The sequence below is a fragment of the Orcinus orca genome, chromosome 4 (assembly GCF_937001465.1).
Source record: "Orcinus orca chromosome 4, mOrcOrc1.1, whole genome shotgun sequence".
Taxonomy (NCBI): Eukaryota; Metazoa; Chordata; class Mammalia; order Artiodactyla; family Delphinidae; genus Orcinus; species Orcinus orca.
The window spans coordinates 50,647,863-50,673,644 of record NC_064562.1 but is presented as its reverse complement, the minus strand read 5'-3'; the positions used below and the strand labels follow the sequence as shown (position 1 = coordinate 50,673,644).

Genomic DNA, 25,782 nt, shown 5'->3' with positions numbered 1-25,782 from the left:
AGTCTTTAAAAAGGATACACATATGGAAAATGCATTATTGATACTCTTAGTAAGATTCTTTCAGGTGTTTCAGTTTTATATTTGAAAATTATGCAATCTTCATTAAATATAGGAATATCAATTTTAGGTTTCTAGAATCATAATGAATTTGATTTTCTTTTGGTTTTCTATATTACTATTATAGTACTGTATAATATTACAGTGCAAAGTAGGTGGAAAAACTAATATTATTCTCTTCATTTGTTAAATAAAAAAATATGCACAAAGTATATGTGTGAATGGTAAAGGCCTGATTTTGTGAATTAGTCATACAATTAAGTCCAATGATAAGGATTGTGTGTTTGATCAAGCTTTCCCAGAAGACTCATTTTAAGGAAAAGGCCAGGGTTGAATACTGACTTCAAATAAAAGTGCCTACTTTTTCTTGGAGGCTAAAAGAAAAGTTGACTTCATTTACCCAAAAAGGAATTATTTTTTTATTCAGAAAATCAGCATAGTTTCCTTCATTCTTTTACAGTATACAATATCAGGCTTCAAAGAAATGGTTGTCTCCAATGGAAATAATTCCATAGGCAGATATTCGTTTACTTCTGTTCATCTATGGCTGGAAAGACAAGTCTGGCTCCCTGATTCGGACTCCCTCGAGCCATTAAAAAAACTCTTATCAGCTCTAGCTAGCTAGCTATCGTCTGTATGTATATTACCTATCTCGGTCACCTATCTAAAAATCTATCACCTGTTTTTCTATTATCTCCTCTTCTGTGCTTGATTATTTAATTAGTACCCTGAAAATGAAATAAAATAAAATAAGATCATAGAAAGTCTGTTTCGTTCACCATATAACTGAATAGGAAAAATAATTCTTCTCTTGAGTATTTACTAGTCTCTGAGTCTATATGTGCCATAGGGCAAAATGACTGACAGTTTTAATTAACTCGGTTATTTAATTAAATGAAATGACTGGCTTGGTACTAATTATTGTTCTGTAGTATCAGAGAGGGTCAATTTTCCCACTGATTGAAATGCATAGTTCATCTTTTAGAGCAAAAGGGCAGAGAGAGAATAGTCATTCAGAGGTAGAGATCAGAATCTTGGGTGGGGAGAATAAGAAAGGAAGTTTGAAAAAACATTTAAAAAAAATTATCTTTGTTTTGCTTTGTTTTTAGACATGAAGTTAAATTTATTTTGAAATTTAAAATAACATTAAAAAAGAGCATGTGACTTCTCTTTTTATTAAAAGAGAGAAAGGAAAAAAGCGTGAAATAGGGATGGAAAAAATATGATGCCTAGTAAAGAAGATCTAGTATTCTTATAACCACTAAAGGTGTAATCAGGCTCAGCCTGTCCTGTGTATATTATGATGGCAAAGATCATCATTACTGCCATTGTGTCCATTTTCTTCCCCATGTCTATTTAAGTTACTGGTTTGGTTAAATTTTTGCAAATACTGAAAACTCAAATGTTCAAATGGTAAATCACAGAGAACACGGTAATCAAATTGTTTAAACTCTTATGTAAAATTTGATAAGGTGTTTTACATAACTAATGAATTGACAAGGTCTTGTGGAGAAAACAGTTCCAGATCGCAAACATACGCAACGGATTTAGTCAAACAATTTTTTTGGCAAGAATACTATTACTTTTGTAATCAGTTGTGAGCCAATGAAATACAAAGATGAGTCTAGTTAATAATCTACAATTATTGGCTAAAGAAGTATATTAGTGCTGATCTCCCTCTATTCATCCTACCTTTTCTCTTCTATCAACCCCACAAGGCTTTGGCACAATGAAGTGGGTGACTTTTATTTCCCTTATCTTTCTCTTCAGCTCTGCTTATTCCAGGGGTGTGTTTCGTCGAGATACACGTAAGAATTCTATTTTTCTACTGTTCAACTTTTATTTTATTTTCCTAGTAAAAGAAGGTTTCAGTAAACCTTGAATCTTTAATGAAGTAAGTTTTCCTTTAGCATTTATTTTCTAGACTGTTATGATATTTTGTATTTGTGAACCCTTAAGAAGTTATCTTACATTTCTAACATCCTAGGTGAAACGAATAGTGAGAATTGTTTAGTAACTGTTATTTGCTATTGCACATGAGGGAACTTAGGCAGAGTGAATTAAACTTCACAGAATATAGTTGAAGATAGAATTCAAAACTCCAGATTCCCAAAGGTCTATCCACTGTACCTTAATTTATACAGAAAAATATAAAACCTGTGTTTTTAATCTTATAAATAGAACTTGTATTTATATTTTTCATTTCAGACTGTCCTCTCAGTGGCTGTTAATAGACACTGCAAAGGCATTAGATCTTATCCAGGTTTGAATATGAAGCTATAAATATTTAATGATTTTTCAAATAGTATCATTTGAGATTAAATAACTCTTCTGCTTAAATGCAGAAGCAATAGTTCACCATCATCCTAAGATTTTCTGTTGGGAGTCAGAGCTCAATATCTTGGAGCAAATGAATACCTAAGTCAAATGGAGAGAAACATAAAAAATAATATCTTAACCAGTTGTTTCTTTAGAATTTAAAGCAAATCTTTTTTTCCCTTTTTTTCCTCCAGACAAGAGTGAGATTGCTCATCGGTTTAATGATTTGGGAGAAGAAAATTTCAAAGGCCTGTAAGTTAAAATATTTAAGAATGAACATTTAACGTTTCTAATAGTATTGGTTATAATTTTGAAGTCCTTATATTCCACTGTCATCAAAGATTCTAGAACAGTACTGTCCAATAGGATTTCTGCATTAATGCAAATATTCTATATCAGTGTAGTCCAATATAGCTGCCATTGGCCACATGTGGCTATTGAGTACTTTAAATATGACAAGTGCATCTGTGGATCAAAAATTTAAACAGTATTTAATTTTAATTTATTTAAATATATATTGTCACTTATGGCTAATGGCAACTATTTGGACAGTGTAGCCCTGGAACTCTTATATAAACTGCATGGTGGAAAGTTCCTTTCACAACTTGCTTACTAAATTCTTTTACCTAGCAAATAGTTCTGTGGTTTCTTGAGATGATTTTAATATTTTTTAATCTAGTAAAAGTTGAGAAAATAGTTTATTTTTCAAGGTCTACCTTATTCTACAGCCTGATTAAATAAGATATGTGTGTGGTTTTTGTTTTTTGTTTTAAATAGTCAAAAGGCCTATGTAATGCCCCAGTCTTAACAATTAGGTCTATTTAGAATACATTTTGCTTGCTTGCTCTATGTGTATGCATCTACTGACATGCACACACATATTTTTATACGTGGTGGCAATATAATCATCTTTGCTTAGAAAGCCACACATACCTGGTTAGGCCTCAGATAATAGCTGATGTGAACAGGCTTTCTGGATAATAGTAAGAAAGATGTGTAAAATATAGAACATATACAGACACACTTTGTTTTCTAGCATAGCAACCTACTGTATATTAAAATTTTATTATGCTACATTTTTCTATGTCCTTCGTTTCAGGGTGCTGATTGCCTTTTCTCAGTATCTTCAGCAGAGCCCGTTTGATGAGCATGTAAAATTAGTGAATGAAATAACTGACTTTGCAAAAACATGCGTTGCTGATGAGTCAGCTGCAAATTGTGACAAGTCACTTGTAAGTATATTCTGATTTTGAATAGTATTTCTTCTTCCTTTACGTAATCTTGAATGTTTACAAAGAAAACAAATACCACTTTAGTTTTCTCAATTATTACTAAACGACCGTATTTGTAAGCAACGCTCAAAAGTGGGTATAGCCACTGTTTCTTCAATGATAGATATATTCTAGTATACCCACAATTTTAAAAACATTTCTTTGTTGAAACCACACACAAGAGTCATAGTGTTTTTAAATGGAAATTTTTTATTTGTAGAAGTTTCTTTTTAAACTTTGAAGTTAGATTTCTTTTCATAGAGGCTAATAATGATAGTATAGTTTTTATCTTCAGAAAGTACTCACCTGATCTCTGTGCTAACTTTGTTACCCGGGTGAAATAATAGTACAGCTATGTATTCCTCATTTTAGGGATATTCATATTTTTACATACAATAAAAAATGAGAACTTTGAACTTGTGATATTTTCAGATAGGTCTTTAATATAAGGATAGCTTTATGTTTCTCTCACCACTTAATCTATATATACCTTTCTGGGGACAAGGCAGTTTTTTATTTATCACTAAAGCCTTTCTTCCTCTTATTTTTCTCTATATGTACTTCTGCCTCAAGGCAGAATCAGTTCTTTAGCTACACACAATAATATTGCTCTAAATATGAATTTTAAAAAGTGTGTCTTTTTAAAAAAATTAATAAATTCTGTCTTGAGCAGCATATTTTCCCTAAAGTTATAGTTACTTTCATAATAAAAATTAATGGGGACAGAAAGGATTCATTTAATGGAATATGCATTGAGGCAAATATTTCTAGAATAAAAAAAATCTATATTTTAATACAATAACAACTAATGCATGGTAGATTATGTTACTCCTCAGTTTTGAATGGTATCTACTAAAAAGTTGAACCTCTCAAAAAGGAGCAGATCAAATGAGAAACTATATGAACACTTCCCTCCCTAATGTGAATTCACTTGCTACTTAGAGGATATTTTTCCTTGAGTTTTTATTATAATGATTGTTCTCCTAGCCTTTAGCCTCAGGTGGAAATAGGAGTTATGCTCATTCATTAAGGTCATTGCCTTTTTGCCCTTCTGTTTTATCCACTATAAGTGATAGTGTGACAGTTAATTCTTATGGAAATCACACATGATTTCCCTAGATTTGACCCTAGATGGTCAAATCAAGGGAAGGTCTCTAAATCTGAGAAAAATGTGGATTTTTATATGATTTACTAACCAAGGCTTACCAAGATATTAATTCCTTATACTATTCTTTGGGTATAAGGAAAACAAAAGTCTGCCCAGCAATTTGACACCTGCTCTCTTTCACTTAGCACACTCTCTTTGGAGATAAACTGTGTGCAGTTGCATCCCTTCGTGAAACCTATGGTGAAATGGCCGACTGCTGTGGGAAACAAGAGCCTGAGAGAAATGAATGCCTCCTGAAACACAAAGATGATAATCCAGACCTCCCTAAGTTGAAACCAGACCCTGAGACTTTGTGTACCGAGTTTAAGGAAAACGAACAGAAGTTTTGGGGAAAGTAAGTAATCAGATTTTTAAGCTTCAAAATTAAAAATTATGGAATAGGTCAAGACTCATTATAACAATTACTATTTTGAAAAATATTATCAACAGTAAGACTTGAAGCTTCTGTTCTAATGACAATTTTCAAAGAAATAATATATGATACTACAAAATTCTACACGTTGAAAAAGTCGATCAAAGATCTTTTGGAGTTCATCAAAACAGGATATTATCTGTATGAAAATATTTGAAGATGACATGTATTAAAATATTATAAAGATATATATATATTTAGTATTCTCAGAATTTAGTTCATTTTAGTCAATAACGTATCACTGATATTTAATTTATGCATGTGTGTATATTTATATGTATATATATGTATGAGTTTAACATTTTCACTGACTCAAAGAGTGACAAAAGCAAGTTCATTATGTGCAAATTGAGCTTAACTGGTAAATTAGATGTCTTCAGATTTTGGAGGTTCTGGGGCGAATGTAGATTACAAGTCTTCCTGCAATACTGTCTGCTATAGAAAAATGGCTGTCTGTTTTTTGTTTAAAAATTTAGATACCTATATGAAATTGCCAGAAGACACCCCTACTTTTATGCCCCAGAACTCCTTTACTTTGCTCATCAATATAAAGGAGTTTTTGCAGAATGCTGCCAAGCTGCTGATAAAGGTGCCTGCCTGATACCAAAGGTATTCCCCAGAAGAAGAATAGAAGAATCAATTCATAATCAAATCTCAGTTTGGGGACATCTTATGGTTAGATTTCGGAAACCTAACCCTCCAATAGAAACTTCTTTACGTGGTCAAAAAAGCCTTCCTCCGTCTTTTCCCCCTTAAAGATCTTTCACCTTTTTTGAAGGCCTATGTCTTCCACCTTCCTCCTTCTAAGATTTGCCTAAGTGGATCTGGTAGAGGGAATCGCTGTGTATGTGTCTAAATATCCTGCCTCTTTTAATAGTGCAAGTTGCTGTAGTGAAATACGGAAAATCATGTTTAAAATTACACAGCAAGGGAACACAGTTTTTGTTTCTCTTTTCATGAGACTTTTTTATTCGGAAGGGAACTTAAAGTAAGGGAGAATTTAACTGCATCTAGAAGCCTGGGTTTATTCATTCATTCCATGAATATTTACACTGCATTCTCTTTTATAGGGAGTTTATTGATGTTATGAGAGTTGGTGGAGGAGGCATTGAAAGGGGTTATATGCAAAATTAAGAAGTCAGCAAAGTTCTGTTCCCTGGGATATTAGCGTACTCTGTCCTTCCACTTTTCCTTTCCGTTCCCTTTTCCCTAACAATGGCTCCATGCTGGTTCTTAACTACCTGGAAGTTTCCACTATGAGCAGACTGACTTTTCCTCTTCCTACAGAACAAAATAGTTATTTGCCAATAGCGATACTTGGGAATTTAGGAGTAAATTCTCTCTTTAAAATTCAATTTGGCATAGTCTCATCTGAGCTTATGAAGGGGTGGTCTGCGTAAAATTTTTCTTTTCTAATTTTTCCAAAATTGTTTCTTTTTGCAGATTGAAACTGTGAGAGAAGAAGTACTGGCTTCATCTGCCAGACAGAGACTCAAGTGTACCAGTATCCAAAAATTCGGAGAAAGAGCTCTAAAAGCATGGTATGTTAAACTTAGTTTGCATTTTTATAATGATGCAAATGATGATGGTTCAGTTGACAAAACTGTACACTTGCATGTCATTTTACGCAGTGCTTTCGCATATATCTTTTTGGTTGTCTAAAAGGTAGAAATTTGACAGAGGTGAAAACCAGAGCATCAGTAACAATTTGTCATTATTTTTTTATCATATCTTTTCTAAGTAGTCAAAGAATCTAGAGGACTTTTTTGTTCTTCTAGGACAGGTGTTTAAACTCCCATGTATTTATAATGACTGTGATCTTAGTATAATGGTCCACTGTTTTTATAAAGCTGTAGTCAGGGTCTTTTATTTAATTTTATCTCCCCTCCACCCAATTATCTGAAGTGTCTGCTTGTCTTTTTATGTTCTGATAATTAATTTCAGCCATCAGGTTTTCTTCTCACTTTCTTGTAGCACCAGTTCTGCGCTTAATGTCTTGTTTTTTCCTGGGCCTCTGTTTTTATATTATTAGCTAGCTCTAGAAGCATCATCCTTCAGTATCTGAGCCAAGGAACTCCCCTTCTCCATCTCCCACACCCCCGTCACCAATCCCTCCCTTCTAGTCAACACGAACAGGAAATAAAATGAAAATAGATATTTTGCAAACTCTCTAGAAACTGGCACTTGAACGAACTATCTTTGCCTGTCATCCCTACCATCTATACCACCAAAAGCAACCAAATCAATAAACGAAACAACCTCAACATGAAATGATACATAGTTAAACAGGCTATGATTAGTTTGGGGGAAGAAGTGTCTTTTATCAGATTTAGGCAACTCCGAAATGATTTGGGAAAGCTTGTGGATGTTAGCCTTTTACATCTTGTCAGTGAGCTGAGAGATTATGCTGAATCAATTTCTTGGTAAGAATATGCTGAATCAAAACTCTCTAATTTTGTAGAAGTTATGAAATTTCTTTTCTCAGAGACCTTTGGAAGTCAGGAAGAATGTGTTTTAGTTAATAAAAAAAAGGATAACTGGAATTTGTATGGCACTTCCCAGTTCATAAAATGCTTTCATATGTATTATCTAATTTAATCCTCACAACAATCCTTTGGTTTAGCATGTTGTTGTGACTCTGTAGAGACTGAAGCTCAGAAAGGCTAAGTAACTTGCCTAGGGTCACACTGTCAATAAGCTATAAAGCCAGATCTGGAAGTCAGCTCTGGGCTCCAAACCTGATGCCTCTCAGCATGTTGCCATTTTTAGAATCCCTCTTTGATTTCTGCTTTCATGAATTGCTGGACTTCTAACAACCATACACACTCCTACGATGGATAAGTAGGCCCTAAGGAAACATTTTGCCCTAAGAGAACAATTTGGTTCAGAATTAGCATTAAAATAAGAACTAATAAATCTTACAAATTATTTCTCTATGTTATTTTATCCTAAATTTTCTTGTTATACGTAGTATTTTCCTAGTACTTTGATATAAAATGTTGCCTGTTAATATTCTGATGGGAGAATTTTCTTCTTTAGGTCAGTAGCTCGCCTGAGCCAAAAATTTCCCAAGGCTGATTTTGCAGAGGTTTCCAAGATAGTGACAGATCTTACGAAAGTCCACAAGGAATGCTGCCATGGTGACCTGCTTGAATGTGCAGATGACAGGGTAAAGAATCCTCAGTATACCTTTTGGTAACTTACTTGCTTAAGTTGGTAGAATCAATTTGTTTAGCATCAGAACAACTGAGAGTGGTTTGAGATAGTTTTCTATGCTCTAATCTGCTCAATACTTGCCTTGCCTTGCGGTTCTTTCCTTCTTTGTTTCTCTCTCCTTCCTTCCTTCCTTCCTTCCTTTCTCTCTCTCTCTCCTCTTTCTTTCTTTCTTTCTTTCTCTCTTTCTTTCCTTCTTTCTTTCTTTCTTTCTTTCCTCTCTCTCTCTCTCTTTCTTTCTTTCTTTCTCCTACTCAGTAAGTGATCTGATAAACTCATTCAGTAATTTGTAATCCCTTTCATTCATATTCTGAGAACAAAAGCTTAAAACTGAAGTAAGACAGTTACAAAGGTAGATTTGTAAGAAGATTTTTTAAGGAGGTGGGAGGAGTTGGAGAAAGGCTAGAATCTGAAGAGACCTTTGGAAATTATGTAACTTTTTGCTCTATATTCTCTCAACTGTCCGTGTTAAAAATACAAATATTTAGCATATCTTTTTCTCAAACTGAAAAATATGACCAAATACCAGAATACTAATCTCTTAGTACACTTTCTGGAAAATTTAAGGCAGATATTTTACATGTGTAAGTAGGGTCTGTGACTATGATCTTGACTAATTTTTCAAAAATCTGTAACACTTTAGTGTTTTGGTTTCAAGATGCCTGCACTTAATTTGTGGGGAGTATTTGGCAAAACAGTACTGAGTTTTAGTTTAAAATTTAAATGCTTTAACAGTAGAAATATAAAATTAATAAATAACAGATATGAGACCTTATTACTGACTAGTTTTTTTCAAATCAAGTGGAAATGTTTTAGTAGTTCTATCTGTGTCTCTAGACTTAGCAGCACAGACTGAAAATATTCACAGAACGCAGGTTGGTATATGTATGGTCTTAGAATAAAGTGAACTTGTTCTGCCAACATAGTAAAAGTCTAGGGAGGAAGCACAGCAAAGTCAATTTACGTTGAACAGTTTCCATCAACTTGCTTGTAGGCGGATCTTGCCAAGTATATATGTGAAAATCAAGCTACAATCTCCAGTAAACTGCAGAAGTGCTGTGATAAGCCTCTGTTGGAAAAATCCCACTGCATTTCAGAGGTGGAAAAAGATGAGTTGCCTGAAAACCTGTCCCCATTAGCTGCTGATTTTGCTGAAGATAAGGAAGTTTGCAAAAACTATAATGAAGCAAAAGATGTCTTCCTGGGCACGTAAGTGGATAAGGAATGATCTTTCATAGTTTTATATGGTCTCAGGATTTAGGAAATTATTCTAGGCTTTCCTTTGGAATTGCTACAATCTTCATGTTGCCTACAATGTTTCTTTATTCTTTCTTCTCCCAGTCTTTAAACATTTTTGGAAAAAATTAATTTTAAAAATTGTTGTAAAATTATACATGCATATAGCAGATGCTCAATTAATAGAGAAGAGTACAAAGTAATAATAAAAGTTCATTTTTACACCCCCATTTCATTCCTTACTCCTTAGGAATATTTCTGGAAATACCTGTAGAAATATTTTGTGTATACATAAATTATATACATATTATCCATTCATGCATTCATTCAAAGAATATTTCTTGAACTTATATATCTGTGAATATATGTAATACATCTTTATGTCTCTATATCTATCTATCTACCTATCTATTGATATATCTGATGTCAGCAAAGAACTATAAAGAGAAGTAGAATGTTACCAGGTGCTTTATATTTGGTTAAAAAGACCTGAAGTCTGGTAGCATGGCAAGGCAGCGTTAAATGACAGCAATTAAATGACAAAATCGATGATTATATAAAGTCAGTAAGTGTAGTGATAAACTTTGCATTTTTATTGCTCAATTATAATAGTATTCTGTGCATTAAATAATATTTCATAAAATTATGTAACCATTAAGAATTTACTCATACAGAGAGGAAAAAAATTAAGAAAATATCTCTATTAATCTATCAGAACCTTTTTGAGGTATAGTCCGAATCAAACAAATTATACCTAATAGTAACGGGTGTCATTCCTCAGACATTTAATATGTGCCAGACCGCATGTGTTTCACATAGATTACGTCATCTATTTCCTACAGTTTACCTTATGAGATAGGTACTATTATTATCCCCATTCCACAGAGGAGGAAACAAAGTCTTGATAGTTTTAATAAGTTGCCTAAGGTGATATAATAAAATAAGTGGCAGAGCCAGGATTTGATAGCTTTAACTCTGAACTCCCAAGTCCTTAGCCACTAAGCTTTACTGCATGGCGTTTAGTCAAATTCAGACCTTTATGATATGAGTTAATTTTGTGGTTAATTATGGGGTGTTTTTTTTTGACGTTTTATTTACTTATTTATTTGTCTGCACTGGCTCTTAGTTGCAGCATGCATATGGGATCTAGTTCCCTGACCAGGGATCGAACCCGGGCCCCCTGCATTGGGAGTGCGGAGACTTAGCCACTGGGCCACCAGGGAAGTCCCAATTATGTAGTTTGTCTTGCTCATTTGTCCAACTAAATCTATTTTATTGTCATCTTAATTAGGTTTTTGTATGAGTATGCGAGAAGGCATCCTGAGTACTCTGTCTCATTGCTGCTGAGAATTGCCAAGGGATATGAAGCCACACTGGAGGATTGCTGCGCCAAAGATGATCCTCCTGCATGCTATGCCACAGTGGTAGGTTTCTGGAAGGAAAAAAATATATAGCTCTTTAACTGATGATTCTAATAACAGGAAAGAAAAATAACGCAAGAATGTTACATAGTGCAATTTAGATTTTTTCTTAAGATGGTTTCAACTCTGTGCTTTTAAACATTATAGGAATAATAGCCTTAAATAGAAAGATCAAAGAGAGCAATCTCTAATTCCACAAAATCTTTTTTTTTTTTTTTTTTTTTTTTTGCGGTACGCTGGCCTCTCACTGTTGTGGCCTCTCCCATTGCGGAGCACAGGCTCCGGACGCGCAGGCTCAGCGGCCATGGCTCACGGGCCCAGCCGCTCCGCGGCATGTGGGATCTTTCTTCGGGGCACGAACCCGTGTGCCCTGCATCGGCAGGCGGACTCTCAACCACTACGCCATCAGGGAAGCCCTAATTTCACAAAATCTTGACCATGCTTTTTCTCCTTTTTACACTCCTGAGAACAAAATAAAGTAAATTTAAATGTTAAGAGATTTAACTTAGATATAAAGAAAGTTAACCTGATTCCAATTTTATTAAGTATCAAGAATTAGTATCATAAGAAAGATTGTGAAATCTAGTACTTTAGAATATTTTCAAATCCTTTTTTGAGACAGTTTAAGAATGGTTTTACAAGAAATTAAGTGCGGAGAGGAAATCTGTTTTGAGAATATTTAGCATATTTAGCTATGCTAAAATAGAATTTTATCATGTTTGAGATATTTAGTACTCCTAGCACATATAGTGGTGCGCAAACTTAAGAATCAGAGGAAAGTCATTTTTTTCCTCTACCAAGAAACTGGTTATATGCCAAGTGCCACACAGGAACTGATGACCAAGGTAAAATCTCTTATCTCAGAAAGCTCAGGGTCCAACTGGAGAGATGGCTTAATAATGATGATACTTACAATCATAGCCATCATTTACTGAGTTTTTACTATATTCCAGGCTATGTTTTAATTTCATTAGCTCAGGTAGTCTACAAGAGCAATTCTCTGAGGTGAGTACCATGTTCGTCTCCATCTTAGAAATGAGGGTTCTAAAGCTTTGAGATGGGAAGTAAAGTTGCACAACTAGAACATGAGTCAGGTTGGCCTGGCTCAAACATCCGCAGCTGCACTCCAGAGTCTGAATGTTCTTAATCGCTTATCTCATACGGTCTCATCAAATAAACGGTTTGGACATATTATAATAGATTTGACATCAAAAATCTATTTTCATGGCTTTGGGCAGAAAGGAGGAAGGATCTCATTATGCCTAGAAGGATGAAACACAACCTGCATCTGGTCCTCAGGGAGAATGTTGTAAACACTATTCTTTTATTTTTCAGTTTGAGAAACTTCAGCCTCTTGTGGAGGAGCCTAAGAATTTAATTAAACAAAACTGTGAACTTTTTGAAAAACTTGGAGAGTATCAATTCCAAAATGCGTAAGTATTTTTGCTTATTGACTAAATTTTTCATGTTCATTTAATAAATATTTAAGCCAATTTATAGACCACCTATCAGAACTTTTTTTTAAAATAAATTTATTTATTTTATTTATTTATTTTTGGCTGCTTTGGGTCTTCCTTGCTGCACATGGGCTTTCTCTAGTTGCAGAGAGCAGGGGCTACTCTTCGTTGCAGTGTGCGGGCTTCTCATTGTGGTGGCTTCTCTTGTTGCAGAGCACGAACTCTAGGCATGCAGGCTTCAGTAGTTATGGCTTGCAGGCTCTAGAGCGCAGGCTCAGTAGTTGTGGTGCATGGGCTTAGTTGTTCCGCGGCGTGTGGGATCTCCCAGACCAGGGCTCGAACCCATGTCCCCTGCACTGGCAGGTGGACTCTTAACCACTGCACCACCAGGGAAGCCCTATCATAGAACTTTTAATCTTGAAAATAAAGTATCATTTCTAATCACTCTCCATCAAGAAAGACCAGAGAAAATGAAATAAAATAGTTGATGGGATGAAGAGGCCTATATTTGAGTGCACTTTAAAAAATTGGGCTCTTAAGTCTGGGAGGAAAAATATCAAATCTTGGGATATAGGAACTGAGGATGCCATTTGAAAGTTAAGAAATAGTTTATGAGCAAACAAAATATAGCAATGCTTCACAGAGCAGAAAATAGTAGATCTTCAGTAGCAGTAGCTTAATAAGATGATGGATTAATGTCCCAATTAAATAGAGCCTTATCTGTGGAAGTTAAGACAGGAAGGGACACATCATTTAGTTATTTGTTGTTCAGCTTACACATGTTAACACTCTTCTACCTATAGGTGCTAGGAATAACAACAATGAACAAGACATAGTCTCTTCCCTTGAGTAGATTATGGTCATACATTGGCTTTCAATGGTGATTAGCATTCTTAGTAAATGATTATTACATGCTAGATACCACATCAGGTTGATTGCATGCTTTGTTCCTTTTAATTTAATCCTTGCACTATCCCTTTTGAGTCAGGTATATTTCCTTCCATTTCATGGGTGAGAAATTTCATCCATGTCTTTCAAATTTAGTACAGTGCTGATGTATGTTAAGCTCTCAGTAGGTTTTATTGAAAGAAAGAAGCAATTAATAAATATCTTAATGTCACTGAATTACAATAAGGTAAGCCACTTTCCTAAGATTATACAGCACAGGTGGATTCAAAGCTAGGCTTAATTAGTTGCTCAGGACAAGGTCTTCTCCCACATTACCCCGCCAACCTGGAGATGATAATTTTATGAATGGAAAACCATCTTAGTGGATTTTGGCTAAGTGATCTCTGCTTGACCTGACGTGTTAGAAAAAGACAGTTTCTTGCCTGGCTGAAAACACATGGATTATGTTGTTATAGGCTCATAGTTCGTTACACCAAGAAAGTACCCCAAGTGTCAACTCCAACTCTCGTGGAGGTCTCAAGAAACCTAGGAAGAGTGGGCTCTAAGTGTTGTAAGAATCCTGAATCAGAAAGAATGTCCTGTGCTGAAGACTATGTGAGTCTTTTAGAACATAATAAAATTAATAATGATGAACTTTTGCTTTTAGATATTGACAAAGCTAACTTTCAGAAGCAAGGGTGGGCTAATGTGTGTGTGTTTGTGTGTGTGTGTGTGTGTGTGTGTGTGTGTGTGTGTGTGTGTGTGTGTGTTTTGTGTATATGGTAATGGCAGCCAGGATTTGGTCACCTGTATTATCCTGACCATCAGAAAGAGGTTTTAGATAAGATTCCAAAAATGATAAACTGTTTTGAAAAAATTCTGTGAACTTTTAATGTTCCATCCTGGAATTTTCTAAATTTTTACTTTCTTTGGATCTTTTTTTAAATTTTTTTTTTTTGCGGTACGCGGGCCTCTCACTGTTGTGGCCTCTCCCGTTGCGGAGCACAGGCTCCGGACGTGTAGGCTCAGCGGCCATGGCTCACGGGCCCAGGCGCTCCGCGGCATGTGGGATCTTCTCGGACTGGGGCACGAACCCATGTCCCCTGCATCGGCAGGCGGACTCTTAACCACTGCGCCACCAGGGAAGCCCTACCCTCTATTTTTGCTTTGCATCATTGGATCTTTAATGTATCAGTATAACACTATTTCTTCCCTACTCCAAGACATATATCAGGATTCACCTCAAATTATTTAATCAATTATTTTCTCAATAAATTATTCTTAAAATGTAGACAATTTAATTAAAAGAGAAGACTTCAAAGTCCCTTATTATTTGTAGTTCTAAAAATAAGCAAATCGTTTTCTCAAATCAACCTAGGATTCAATGTTGCTAGTTAAAATATAACATTTGTTTTGGTCCTTTGGAAGGTAGGAATTTCATGGAAAACTTTTCATTATGCTTCCTTTGAACTTCTGCTCTCCTGCCTGATTTTAGCTGTCCTTGGTCCTGAACCGGTTGTGCGTGTTGCACGAGAAGACACCAGTTAGCGAAAGAGTTACCAAATGCTGCACGGAGTCCTTGGTGAACAGACGGCCATGCTTTTCTGCTCTGACAGTTGATGAAACATATGAACCCAAAGCCTTTGATGAGAAAACATTCACCTTCCATGCAGATTTATGCACACTTCCCGAGAATGAGAAACAAATCAAGAAACAAATGTGAGGAGTACTTCATTACTGCATGTGTTGGTAGTCTTGATAGTGAGAATTGTAAATTAAAATGAGCAACTTTTCCTTAAGTAGTGATTATATACCTTAAATACTTAAATATTGACCTTATTAAGCAGATAAAAGTGTCAAGAATAGAATGGATAGCATTTTGTTTTCTTAGCAAAAGAAAAAAAAAAACAGTACTATTCAGAATAATCTTGTGTTATGATAAAAGCTGCAGTAGAATAACAGCTTAGGCTAGGTCCAGCAGAAAAAACTGAACTGATGCATTTTTGCAGATAGCAAATTAGTTAGTAGAAATCATATGAAAATTTAATTCTAGGCATGAATGGTTATTTTCAGTTTGTTCTATGGCAACGCACAGACAAGGCAACCCCTCAAGACCTGACTTTTGAGAATGGAACTTGGATTAAAAATATCTGGGATTTAAAGTTCTGAGGCATGACTCCCTATTGCTGTCACAAGGGGTTATAATTGCATGAAATTTAGCAACATAAATTTGCTACTATCTCTGGTGGATTCTGATCATGGACATAGACTTAAAAGTCATATTGCAAAACCTGTCATGCCCATATGACTCTTTCTCTAGCACTATTGTCTCTGTAGATGTCAGTGAAAGAGAACCACCCACTCCCATGAATTGGATAGTTTTATTTCCTATGGCCGCTCCATTATTAACTTTGAATGGGCAGATTACAATAACCAAATATAAAGATTCTCAGATTAGAAACTTTTTAAATGGAGCCCAAGATAAGTAAGTTTTTCAGGATCATTTTTAACTCTCAAATTTTAAAACTTCCATATGGCATTACTTCCAAAATCTGAATAACCATATAAATGCAATGACATCATCCTTTCCAGTGATTTACTGAAGAATGATTTGTTGAGATTTACTGACACTACAAATGTTGAGCAATTTACATTGATTACTTAATTTGATCCTTCCACTGACCCTGCGAAGGTGGATTTTATTATCCTCATTATGCAAATAAGAATATTGAAGCTTATAATGGTAAGCCTGGGCCTCAGGTTCAGAGTTGTCTGGCTCTAAGACTTAGCATCTTAAGTAGCAGCGATACCATTTTTACCATCTCCATTTTTCTGTAGAGAGTAAACTTTTTTTCCGGTTTTTTTTGTTTGTTTGTTTTTTGTTTTCATTCAAATGCAGTGCACTCGTTGAGCTGGTAAAACACAAACCCAAGGTAACAGAGGAACAACTGAAAACTGTTATGGGGGATTTTGCAGCTTTTGTAGACAAGTGCTGTGCAGCCGATGACAAAGAGGCCTGCTTTGCTCTGGAGGTACTGGAGTTGTTTGCCTTCATTTTCACATGTCTAATTTCCTTTGCTGTTGCATTTGATCAAGCTAGGGGTTAGTGGTTGAAGTATCTGAAAGACATCATGTGCATGTAGAACAGGAATCTTATTCTTCATACAATTGTCTTACCAAATGACTGAAATAGCTCTTTTTTCTTTTAAATCTCCTGCTGCACTGTAGTTTATTACTAAGTGTTTGTAATGTTTGTTCTGTTTCCAAAGTTGTGATGTTTATGAATATAGATAGAAATATTTCTAAAGCCTGAGATGTTTTGGTAGAGACATCATCAAACCAAAGCATTAATTTATTTAAACATTTTCTTGAAAATGCTTGTTTGTGATTTGGTTGAATCTGAATGTTTATTTTACAGGTTAGTGTGGAAATTTATATTTAGATGTCTGAATCATTTACTATTCCCCCTATGACTGGACAGTAATTTTTTTATTCCTTTGGGGGCAATGATGCTGGTGAGCTTCCTTCTAGAGATTCTAGTACTAAACTGTTATTAAGGGATGTGATGTACATAAAATTACTTTGTAATCACCAATGGCTGTATAAATGTTACTTTTTTACCCTAATAGTGGTGCTAATATTTTCCCCACGTCTGTCGTTTCTTTGTATTTAGGGTCCAAAACTTGTTGTTACAACTCGAGAAGCCATAGCCTAAAAAGAACACAACCACAAGCATCTCAGGTAACTACACTTTAGATTTTTTTAAAAAACTAATTTTAATAGTTGTTATTAAAATAGCAAAGATCAACTGACCAGTGCTAACCACTGTTCTAAACTGATTATATATACTAACTTCTTTACTTCTCAAAATAGTTGCCTGAGTTGAGTACCATTATTATTCCCATTTTGCAGATGAGAAAATGAAGGCATAGATCAAGAAATAGGTTAAATAATTTACCCAAGGACTACCCAACCACGGAGCCAAAATTAAAGATTCAAACCAGGGCTTGAGAGTTAACCACTGGCCTGTTCTGACCCAATGTGACACAGAAGACAGAGTCATTCTACTACGTACTGGCTCAGGAGTGGGAAACTTTAGGCAATAGGCTGGACCATATGAAAGTGCATTTTTGTATGTACAAAAACAGTTCAATATCAATGATTTCATATGGTTCAACCATATAGCTCAAGAACAAATTCATTTCATTGGAGAATATGATAGGTCTACCTTATGTGAACTTTTATTACAAGTAAATAATTTGCTACTAAGTTTCCAATGTGTCAACATGCTGAGCTTTAAGAGAATTTCTCTTCTATGACAAAAAGGCCCACTTTAAAATTTAGGTGTTTGAACATAAACATGTTTTACCCATTTTGGTGTAGTATTTTGGGGGAAATTATAATAAAAAATAGAATGAACTTCCTTTTTGAAACAATTTGTCCAATTATTTTTTAGCATGAATTATTTTCATATTTTTTAAACTGTGATGTTTATTCCACTATTAGATTTTAACTTGCTCTTTGCCTATATGGTAAAACCTTCATATTGTGCATGCAGGAAAGGAACCAGCTTCATATCTTTGCAAATTTGGGCATTTCAAAATGTGATTTGTTTTAGTCCTAAATGGCAAGATTTCTTCCTAGAGGTCTAACTTTGAGAAGACAACTTTTTTGTTTGTAATTAACTTAAGTAAGAAGTAGGTGTCGGGAATTCCCTGGCAGTCCAGGGTTAGGACTCCATGCTTCCACTTCAGGGGACACGAGTTTGATTCCTGGTCTGGGAACGAAGATCCCACAAGCCGCACTGTGTGTTGTGGCAAAAAAAAAAAAAAAAAAGTAGGAGTTAAGTAAATGACCCTGAGAGTTAATGATGAAAAGCCTGTGTGATGAAGAGAGGACTTTACAATCCTTATTGCTGTGTCCTCTCCCCTAGTCCAACAGAAGAATTCAACTGCCATGAGTCTAGGACAGGCTTGAATTGTTTTCATTGGTGGAAATTGCGGAAAGGCAATCTAAGCAATTTGGCATTCATTTGAAGAGATTTGAAAAAACACATGCCATTTTATAAACAGTAATTATATTTATCTTTTTGTTTTTCAGCCTACCCTGAGAGTAAGAGGAAAGAAAGAGAAATGAAAACTCAGAGCTTATTCATCTGTTTTTCTTTTCTGTTGGTGTTAACCAACACCCTGTCTTAAGAACACAAATTTCTTTAAATATTTTGCCTCTTTTCTCTGTGCTACAATTAATAAAAAAATAAAAAGAATCTAACATAATTGTCCATGACTGTTATTTTTCAAAGATGTGTTGCCATCCTGAAAATTTTGTAGGTGCTATGAAAGTTCCACTGTTCTCTCCCCATTTCAGTGGAGGACTTCTAGTTCCTTATGGGTTAATTATGTAAAAGAAACATTAATACTATTCTGAGTTATGGATTATAAGCATTCAATGTAATATTTTAACATTATGATAATTCTGGATAAAAGAATAGAAACTGTGGTATAGGTAAGGCATACAAAACATGGCTTCTTCTTACTACTAAGACTCAACTATAAAGGTGGGGGACCAAAAAGATAGAGAGGATTGTAAGGATATAGTAGTCCTCCCTTATCTGCAGGGTATAAGTCCCAAGACTCCCAGTGGATGCCTGAAACTGCAGAGAGTACCAAATCTTATATATACTATGTTTTTTTCCTGTACATACCTACCTATGATAAAGCTTAATTTATAAATTAGGCACAATAAGAGATTATCAACAACTAATAATAAGATAGAACAATGATTACAATATACTGTAATAAAAGTTATGTGAATGTGGTGTCGTCACTCTCTCAAAATACCTTATCGTACAATTTTAATGCCTTTTCCATCTTAACTAAGCACTTATCACGCACTGTGGCCATAACTTTTGCAGTTTGCAGTGTGAGAGCAAGACTAGTATGAATATCTTTTTCCTTCTTCACAATTTCACAGATAAAAGATATGTCCTTAACATAGATCTTAACACGCTCGGTATACAATTCTTTTTCTTTCCATATTAAGTTGAGAATTTTCACCTTTTCACTTAAAAGGAGCACTTTATGGCTTCTCTTTGGCAGACGTGAATTGCCAGCATCATTACCCTTGTACTTTGGGGCGATTATTAAGTAAAATAAGGGCGACTTGAACACAAGCACTGTGATCCCATGACAGTTGACCTGATAACTGAGAGGGTTACTAAGTGACTAACAGGTGGGATATGCTGGACACAGAGATAATTCATGTCCAGGGCAGACAGCATGAGATCCCATCATGCTATTTGGAACAGTGTGCAATTTAAAACTTATGAATAATTTATTTCTGGAATTTTCTATTAAATGTTTTTGGACCGTGTTGACCTGAGAAACTGAAATGGCAGAAAGTGAAGCCATGGATAAGGAGGACTAGGGTAGTTAACTGAATTAGGAAAAAAAATGATCCTAGAAGAAATTTAAGACAGTTTAGGATGACAATACAAGAAGAATATAAGAAGTTTAAGAAGTTTGGAGAAGCATTATTGGAAGAGAGGATTAAGAAGTCTGGACAAAGGTACACTAATGGATAATTAAGATATCTTGAACTGAGGAAGTGCAACAGTTAGAAGGTGAAATTTTCTTATAAAAAATTAAGATGTTATACTCAACACTGAGCCTGTTTTCCCTGTTCCTAGAGGTTGCCACTGATATTAGATCATTGTCTATCAATTACATACTTAAAAATCATTTATAACCTTACTGGTTTGTGTATTTTTAAAATTTTTATAAAGTTGGTTTCATACTGTACATTATTCACAACTTGCTTATTTTGTCTCTAATAATAATGCTTTACAGTTTTAAGTATGATGCTTACAAAGATTTTTGTACCAAGTTAAAAAAAGCTCCACACTCCCTCCCTATTGGCCCTCAACCCCTGTTTTGACCTGATGTTGACTGTATCAAATGTTTTTCCACATCTGTTGCTATCATCAAAAAGCTCAAAGAGAGCCTTTAAGGAGAGAAATGGAGATGGTGGGCTCCTGGAAAATCCTGGAGTCAGACCTTGAAAATTTTGATTAAGACATTTCCACAGAACTGGATCCACATGGGACCAGGATCTACATGCCCTGTCTGGATGGCATTGCAGCCCAGGCACTGAAAGCGGACTTGAAAATTTTGGAGAAAGACTCTCCAGAATGCAGAACTCCAAGAGCCTTGCTTCCCCGCTGCACACAGGGTCAATCAGATTCCTGAGGGGAATTCAGACACTTGAGTCTAAGAGTGATCCAGGAGCCCAAGGCCCTCTGTAGTTCTGAGAGGTTGGCCAGGCAAGCACAATTTCCAGTCAAAATATCATTTGCCAGCGTTACTTAGGTCAACTCCATTCCCCCTCTACCCACTTAAGTAAGGTTATGACTGATGAGTTTTGTGTGACTCACATTGGACACAAGAGGAGTTTGGGGTCTGGGCTGTTAACTGACCCTTAGGCTTGAGCTGCATGTGTGGTCCCATCCAGCAGCTCTTTGTTGTTTGTGTCCCCATAGGGCAGCCTCTGTTTACAGTACACAAAGGTGGCAGGGGTCTGGCAGGTGTCCTTTATTCAATGTGCTCCCTGATGCTGGCACCCAGGGTGGTCACTCCAATTCCTCCACAATCTCCACATAAAGCCTCCTATAGTCTTTAGGGGTGGATATATTTATCTCTTCCAAGGGCTTTGGAGATCATTCCTCCATAATGCCCCTGGACCCTGCCAGTCAACATCCTCTCTTGCCTTCATCACCGTGGTTACATTGTGCTCCCCTGGGTTGCTCTTGAGCCCTGCCAAACACCCCTTGCAAGGATAGGATCACTCTCCTTGCTTCACCCCAGGTCTCTCACCCATCCTCCCAGTTGATGGTTGTGTGTGGAAGCCAGGAGTGCAGTTAACATTGAAAGAGATCACGTTCTAAAAATGCAGTGATTATGATCTAAGAGTTCAGGAAAAAACATGGTTGGAAGATGTGTTGATCTATATGTACGCTAAGAAAGTTGTAATGGTGAGTCTAAGATAACCAGAGACTTGCCTTTGTGGTTATCGTCAGTGAAGCACAATAATAACATTTAAGAGAGTCATTGGAAGCCAGAATTCATGGTGATATGCTGGATGCTAAATCATCATGAATAACAATGTAACCAGATTAAATTAAAGAAATGAATTGAGAACTATAGTGGCAAGAGGATTTATTTGTTTCAATGCAAATAAGCTCCAAGGAGCCATCACATCATGAGAAATAACAACATATTTACCTTTTTTGTTGAGACGGTAGATGTAAAATTAGCCAGGAAGGAGATGCCTTTGACAATACAGAAGATAGTACCAAAACAGAGGTGGTACCTGGACCTGAACAGGAAGATATGGTGCCAGGACATTAGGAAGAATCTTCATGTTCACTGAGCAGACAATGAGGAAGTATGTAAGTATCACTTCTCTACTCATTATTCTAAATCTTAATTGATAAATTAGTATACTTCACATAGACCCATGCTGGTGCTGCATAAGTCCAGAGGACATCATTACCATAGAATAAAATGTGAAGGGTGCCTTCCAGAGTTGAACAACATGAGCTCAGTTATTTTTATTACTATTGTTAACATTTTAGAGATTTGGTTTATGAAGGGGCAGCTGAGAGTGTGATAAGACTGCTGTTTTATAACTGATGTGTTGGATATATGGGAATTACACATGAATCACATCATTTCTACCTTATCGTCTCATCTAACAACTCTTTTTGTTCCTCTTAGTCACTTTATTAAGTGACTCACTATCGTTTCAATATTTTTTTCACCTTTCCTTTGATACTCTAATCAGTTTCCACTTCATAGTATTCATGAACACACCATGCTTTTTCATGCATGCTTTTCCCTTCTACCTGGTATGTCTTTCCCTCTCTTGTTTATCCACTTAATTCAACTCAAAGGTCACCTTCTTTGAGGAAATTTCCCTGCATAGAGTTAGTTATTTCCTTCTCTGATGCCCCATTCATTCTTTGAACTTGACTTATTACAGGATTTATATTTTATTATAATAACAGTAGATTTTATATCCATTTTAAATATGTGAAATCTGAGTCCTAGAGCTGGAATTTAAACACACATGGTTCTGACTCCTGGGAGCAGGCCCATTTAATAGTATCAATTCATTTATATGTCTCTCTCTTCAACTAGATATTGTTTCTCACCAGAGGGGACCATGAATTAGAAGTCCATGCATCTCCCTTGGCACTAAGCATAACCTGATATATAATGGATATTCAATAAAAATTACATGAATAAATTGACATGCTATGGGGTGTAAATATTCTAAACTACAAATCACAGAATCCTGACTTACAGCAATTTCCTGGGCTTCCAAAATAGTAGATATAGTAAATTGAACTTTATGTTAATTTGAATCATGAAAGTTTATGTTTTAATATAATAATAGTGATACATTTTATTTGTAAAATGTTAAATAATGAAAATTCCCTCAAATTAAAATAATCAAGAACTGCATATTTAAAACTGATAGACCTGGTAATGTTCCATATGATGGTGTCACTTTTGCATCAGTCCAACTAATCCAAAAGTATCCTAATTATCTCTCTTATGTGAGTAACTGTTGAATAAATACATGAATATTTGATGACACCAAACAAAGTGCTTTAGCACTTTGAGATCTATCTTTTGGGAAGGGTAAGATCTTTTTCTGACTAATGAAAAATTTTATATCCATAAAATGTTACATATGATGGTTGATATATATGTGGATTAATAACCATTTTTTTCCATTTTATTTAATTCGTGTGAAACTTGTGTAATTTCTTCAGCACTAGACTATAAGCAATTACTTGGAAAATTTCTGAAAAATGCTGCATCAAATGAACAGATCACTTTTAGAATATTTATTCTTTATCTCCTCCCAGGTCTTACTCAGTTGAGTTTGTTGCAAATTTCTTCATTCATTCAGTTGATACCTGGACTCTAGGAACTGGTTTCTTAAAAAAGCTGAACTTAAGATTCTCAAGAGAAGGGCTGCCCTGGTGGCGCAATGGTTGAGAGTCCGCCTGCCAATGCAGGGGACACGGGTTCGTGCCCCGGTCTGGGAGGATCCCACATGCCACGGAACGGCTGGGCCCGTGAGCCATGGCCACTGAGCCTGAGCGTCCGGAGCCTGTGCTCCACAACGGGAGAGGCCACAGAATGAGAGGCCCGCGTACCGCAAAAAAAAAAAAAAGAATCTCAAGAGAAGAATTGAATTAAGGAGCACTATGAATGGAGAACAAAGAGTAGGACCACTGAGGGTGTTGTAAGTGACAGACAGAGGAAGTCCATCCTTTTTGGGTGGGCTGGATCCTCACCCACCTCAGATGGAATTATTCGGTTGGTGATTTGAGAAGCCACACAGTTGAGTATCAGGAGTCACAAACATCTTCCAGTGAAGGAAGGGGCATCAACAAGGCAGATGAACACCCTAAAGTTTCAGATAAGTTTAGCCCATGTCATTGGGCTCAGCTCCAGGGCACTGAAGCAGAACTTGTAAGGAAGCAGAGCGCAGAGTTAGCTCCAGCATCTGGTAAGAAGAATGTGTGCCCAAACTAAGAATGCCTCTGCACTGTGGGAAAGATGCTCCCTTGATTTCTTTTTTATTGTAAATTGCAACAAGGAAAAAAATGTAGAACTCCGCAGCCATATTCAGATATTCACTCCACTGCTTCTTCCCAGTGCTGAAGGATCGGCTCTTCTACGTTCAGAACGACGTTCAGAACCGTCTTGGACAAGAGAGCTGGCCTCCCTAACTTTGTGATGGGGTGAACGACAGACGCATTGCTTGAGGTAAAACTGATTCAGTGCAAGAACGATTATGAGGGATTGAGGATGGGAATGGAGATGTGCTCTGACCCATTTTATTACCTTTCTCATGACAGAAATTGTGAGGCCACAGCACAATCCACTCACAAATTTCTTTCCTCCCACAGAATACTGGAGAGCACATATGTTCTCATTCTTTTTCAGGAACATCAAAAGCAAGCCATGTTTCTCTAAATAAACAGAACCTGTTTAGAATGAGGTAGTTTATGTTCTGGGGTGCAGTATGATTGGCTTAAGAACAATAGATAATAATTCTATTTTTTATTCTATATATTTCTCATGAAAATAATGCATGTTTACAGGTGTGCGAGTGTGTGTGTGTGCTTTAGTCAGCTTGGGCTGCCATAACAAAATACTGTAGACTCGGTGGCTTAAACAACAGAAATTTATTCTTCTCTTAGTTCCGGATGCTGGAAAGTCCAAGATAAGTATCTAGTAGGGTTCAGTTTCGGGTGAGTGTTCACTAGGTGGCTTGCAGATGGCCACCTTCTCACTGTGTCCTCACAGGTGAGAGAGAGAGAGAGAGAGAAAGAGAGAGAAAACACAAATGCAAGAGTGCTCTCTGGTGTCTCTTCTTATAAGGACACTAATTCCATCCTGGGGCCCCTTGTTCATGACCTCATCTATGCCTAATTACTTGCCAAAGGCCCAGTCTCCAAATACCATCACACTGGGGGTTAGGCCTTCAACATATGGACACAAACATTCAGTCCATAAGAGTGTGTGAAACCTCTGGACCATGTAGGGGATTTTTCTGAATCTCCTATGAGGATCAGCCATCTCTCGACCTTGCTAAGGAAAGGGAGTGTCCAGCAGTTATGCTGATGATGGCATAAGGCCAGAGAACCCCTTTGTTATTTCTCATATTCTGCCTTGACTATAGCACCTGGGAAGAGGGGAGTCGTGTAAGTATTTCCTCATCAGAGAAAGTATATGTCATTACAACAAATTATTTAGAAAGTGCTTTTTTTTCTGTGTAATTTATTGTTCTAGGACTTTTGGGAGATGCTCTCAAAGTATGTTTCCCTGAAATAGTTTATAATCTATTTAGGTATGTGGACCAGTTCTGCTGTTTTAAGGACCCTTGCTTAAGCTAGCAGGAGCAGTCCACCCATATAAGGAGAGATGATGTAAACAGAACATAGATTTTTGTGACATTAATTTATGATTGGCCCCTGACTTACTTTGCTGTATCTCTGCTTGACTTATACTGATGTTTTACTTCACCTTGTTGACTTTGAGGCACTCTGTCTTTTCAAGTTTGGCAGGCAGGTTGTTGTCTTCTCTGACTTTGATCCCTCTCATTCTGTTCCTGGTGTGGATGAGAGGAAAAAATGCCTCCCCCTGCCCAAAGAGGCAAAATCCCTTTGATGAAGGAAAACTGTTCCCTCTTCCTTCCTCCCTCCCTCCCTCCCTTCCTTCCTTCTTTACTTCCTTCCTTCCTTTGCAAAATACGTCGA

At 36.2% G+C, this 25,782-nt stretch overlaps 1 protein-coding gene across 1 annotated transcript; it reads left to right on the top strand.

The window, feature by feature from the left end:
* Positions 1-1,722: 1,722 nt before the first annotated feature.
* On the top strand, positions 1,723-18,718 carry ALB (albumin). Its single transcript, XM_004283559.4, has 15 exons — positions 1,723-1,865; positions 2,571-2,628; positions 3,476-3,608; positions 4,941-5,149; positions 5,704-5,836; positions 6,671-6,768; positions 8,267-8,396; positions 9,435-9,649; positions 10,968-11,100; positions 12,433-12,530; positions 13,919-14,057; positions 14,938-15,161; positions 16,342-16,474; positions 17,116-17,183; positions 18,543-18,718. Exons 1-14 carry the CDS (start codon positions 1,787-1,789, stop codon positions 17,155-17,157), a joined length of 1,824 nt encoding a protein of 607 aa, XP_004283607.1. The 5' UTR covers positions 1,723-1,786; the 3' UTR covers positions 17,158-17,183; positions 18,543-18,718.
* The last annotated feature ends 7,064 nt before the right edge of the window (positions 18,719-25,782 follow it).

Excerpts from the sequence above, each read along its gene's own strand:
- ALB (XM_004283559.4), top strand. The coding sequence starts at position 1,787 with ATGAAGTGGGTGACTTTTATTTCCCTTATCTTTCTCTTCAGCTCTGCT. Across the intron at positions 3,609-4,940 it reads CAAATTGTGACAAGTCACTT|CACACTCTCTTTGGAGATAA; the intron begins GTAAGTATATTC and ends TCTTTCACTTAG. Across the intron at positions 11,101-12,432 it reads CTGCATGCTATGCCACAGTG|TTTGAGAAACTTCAGCCTCT; the intron begins GTAGGTTTCTGG and ends TTTATTTTTCAG.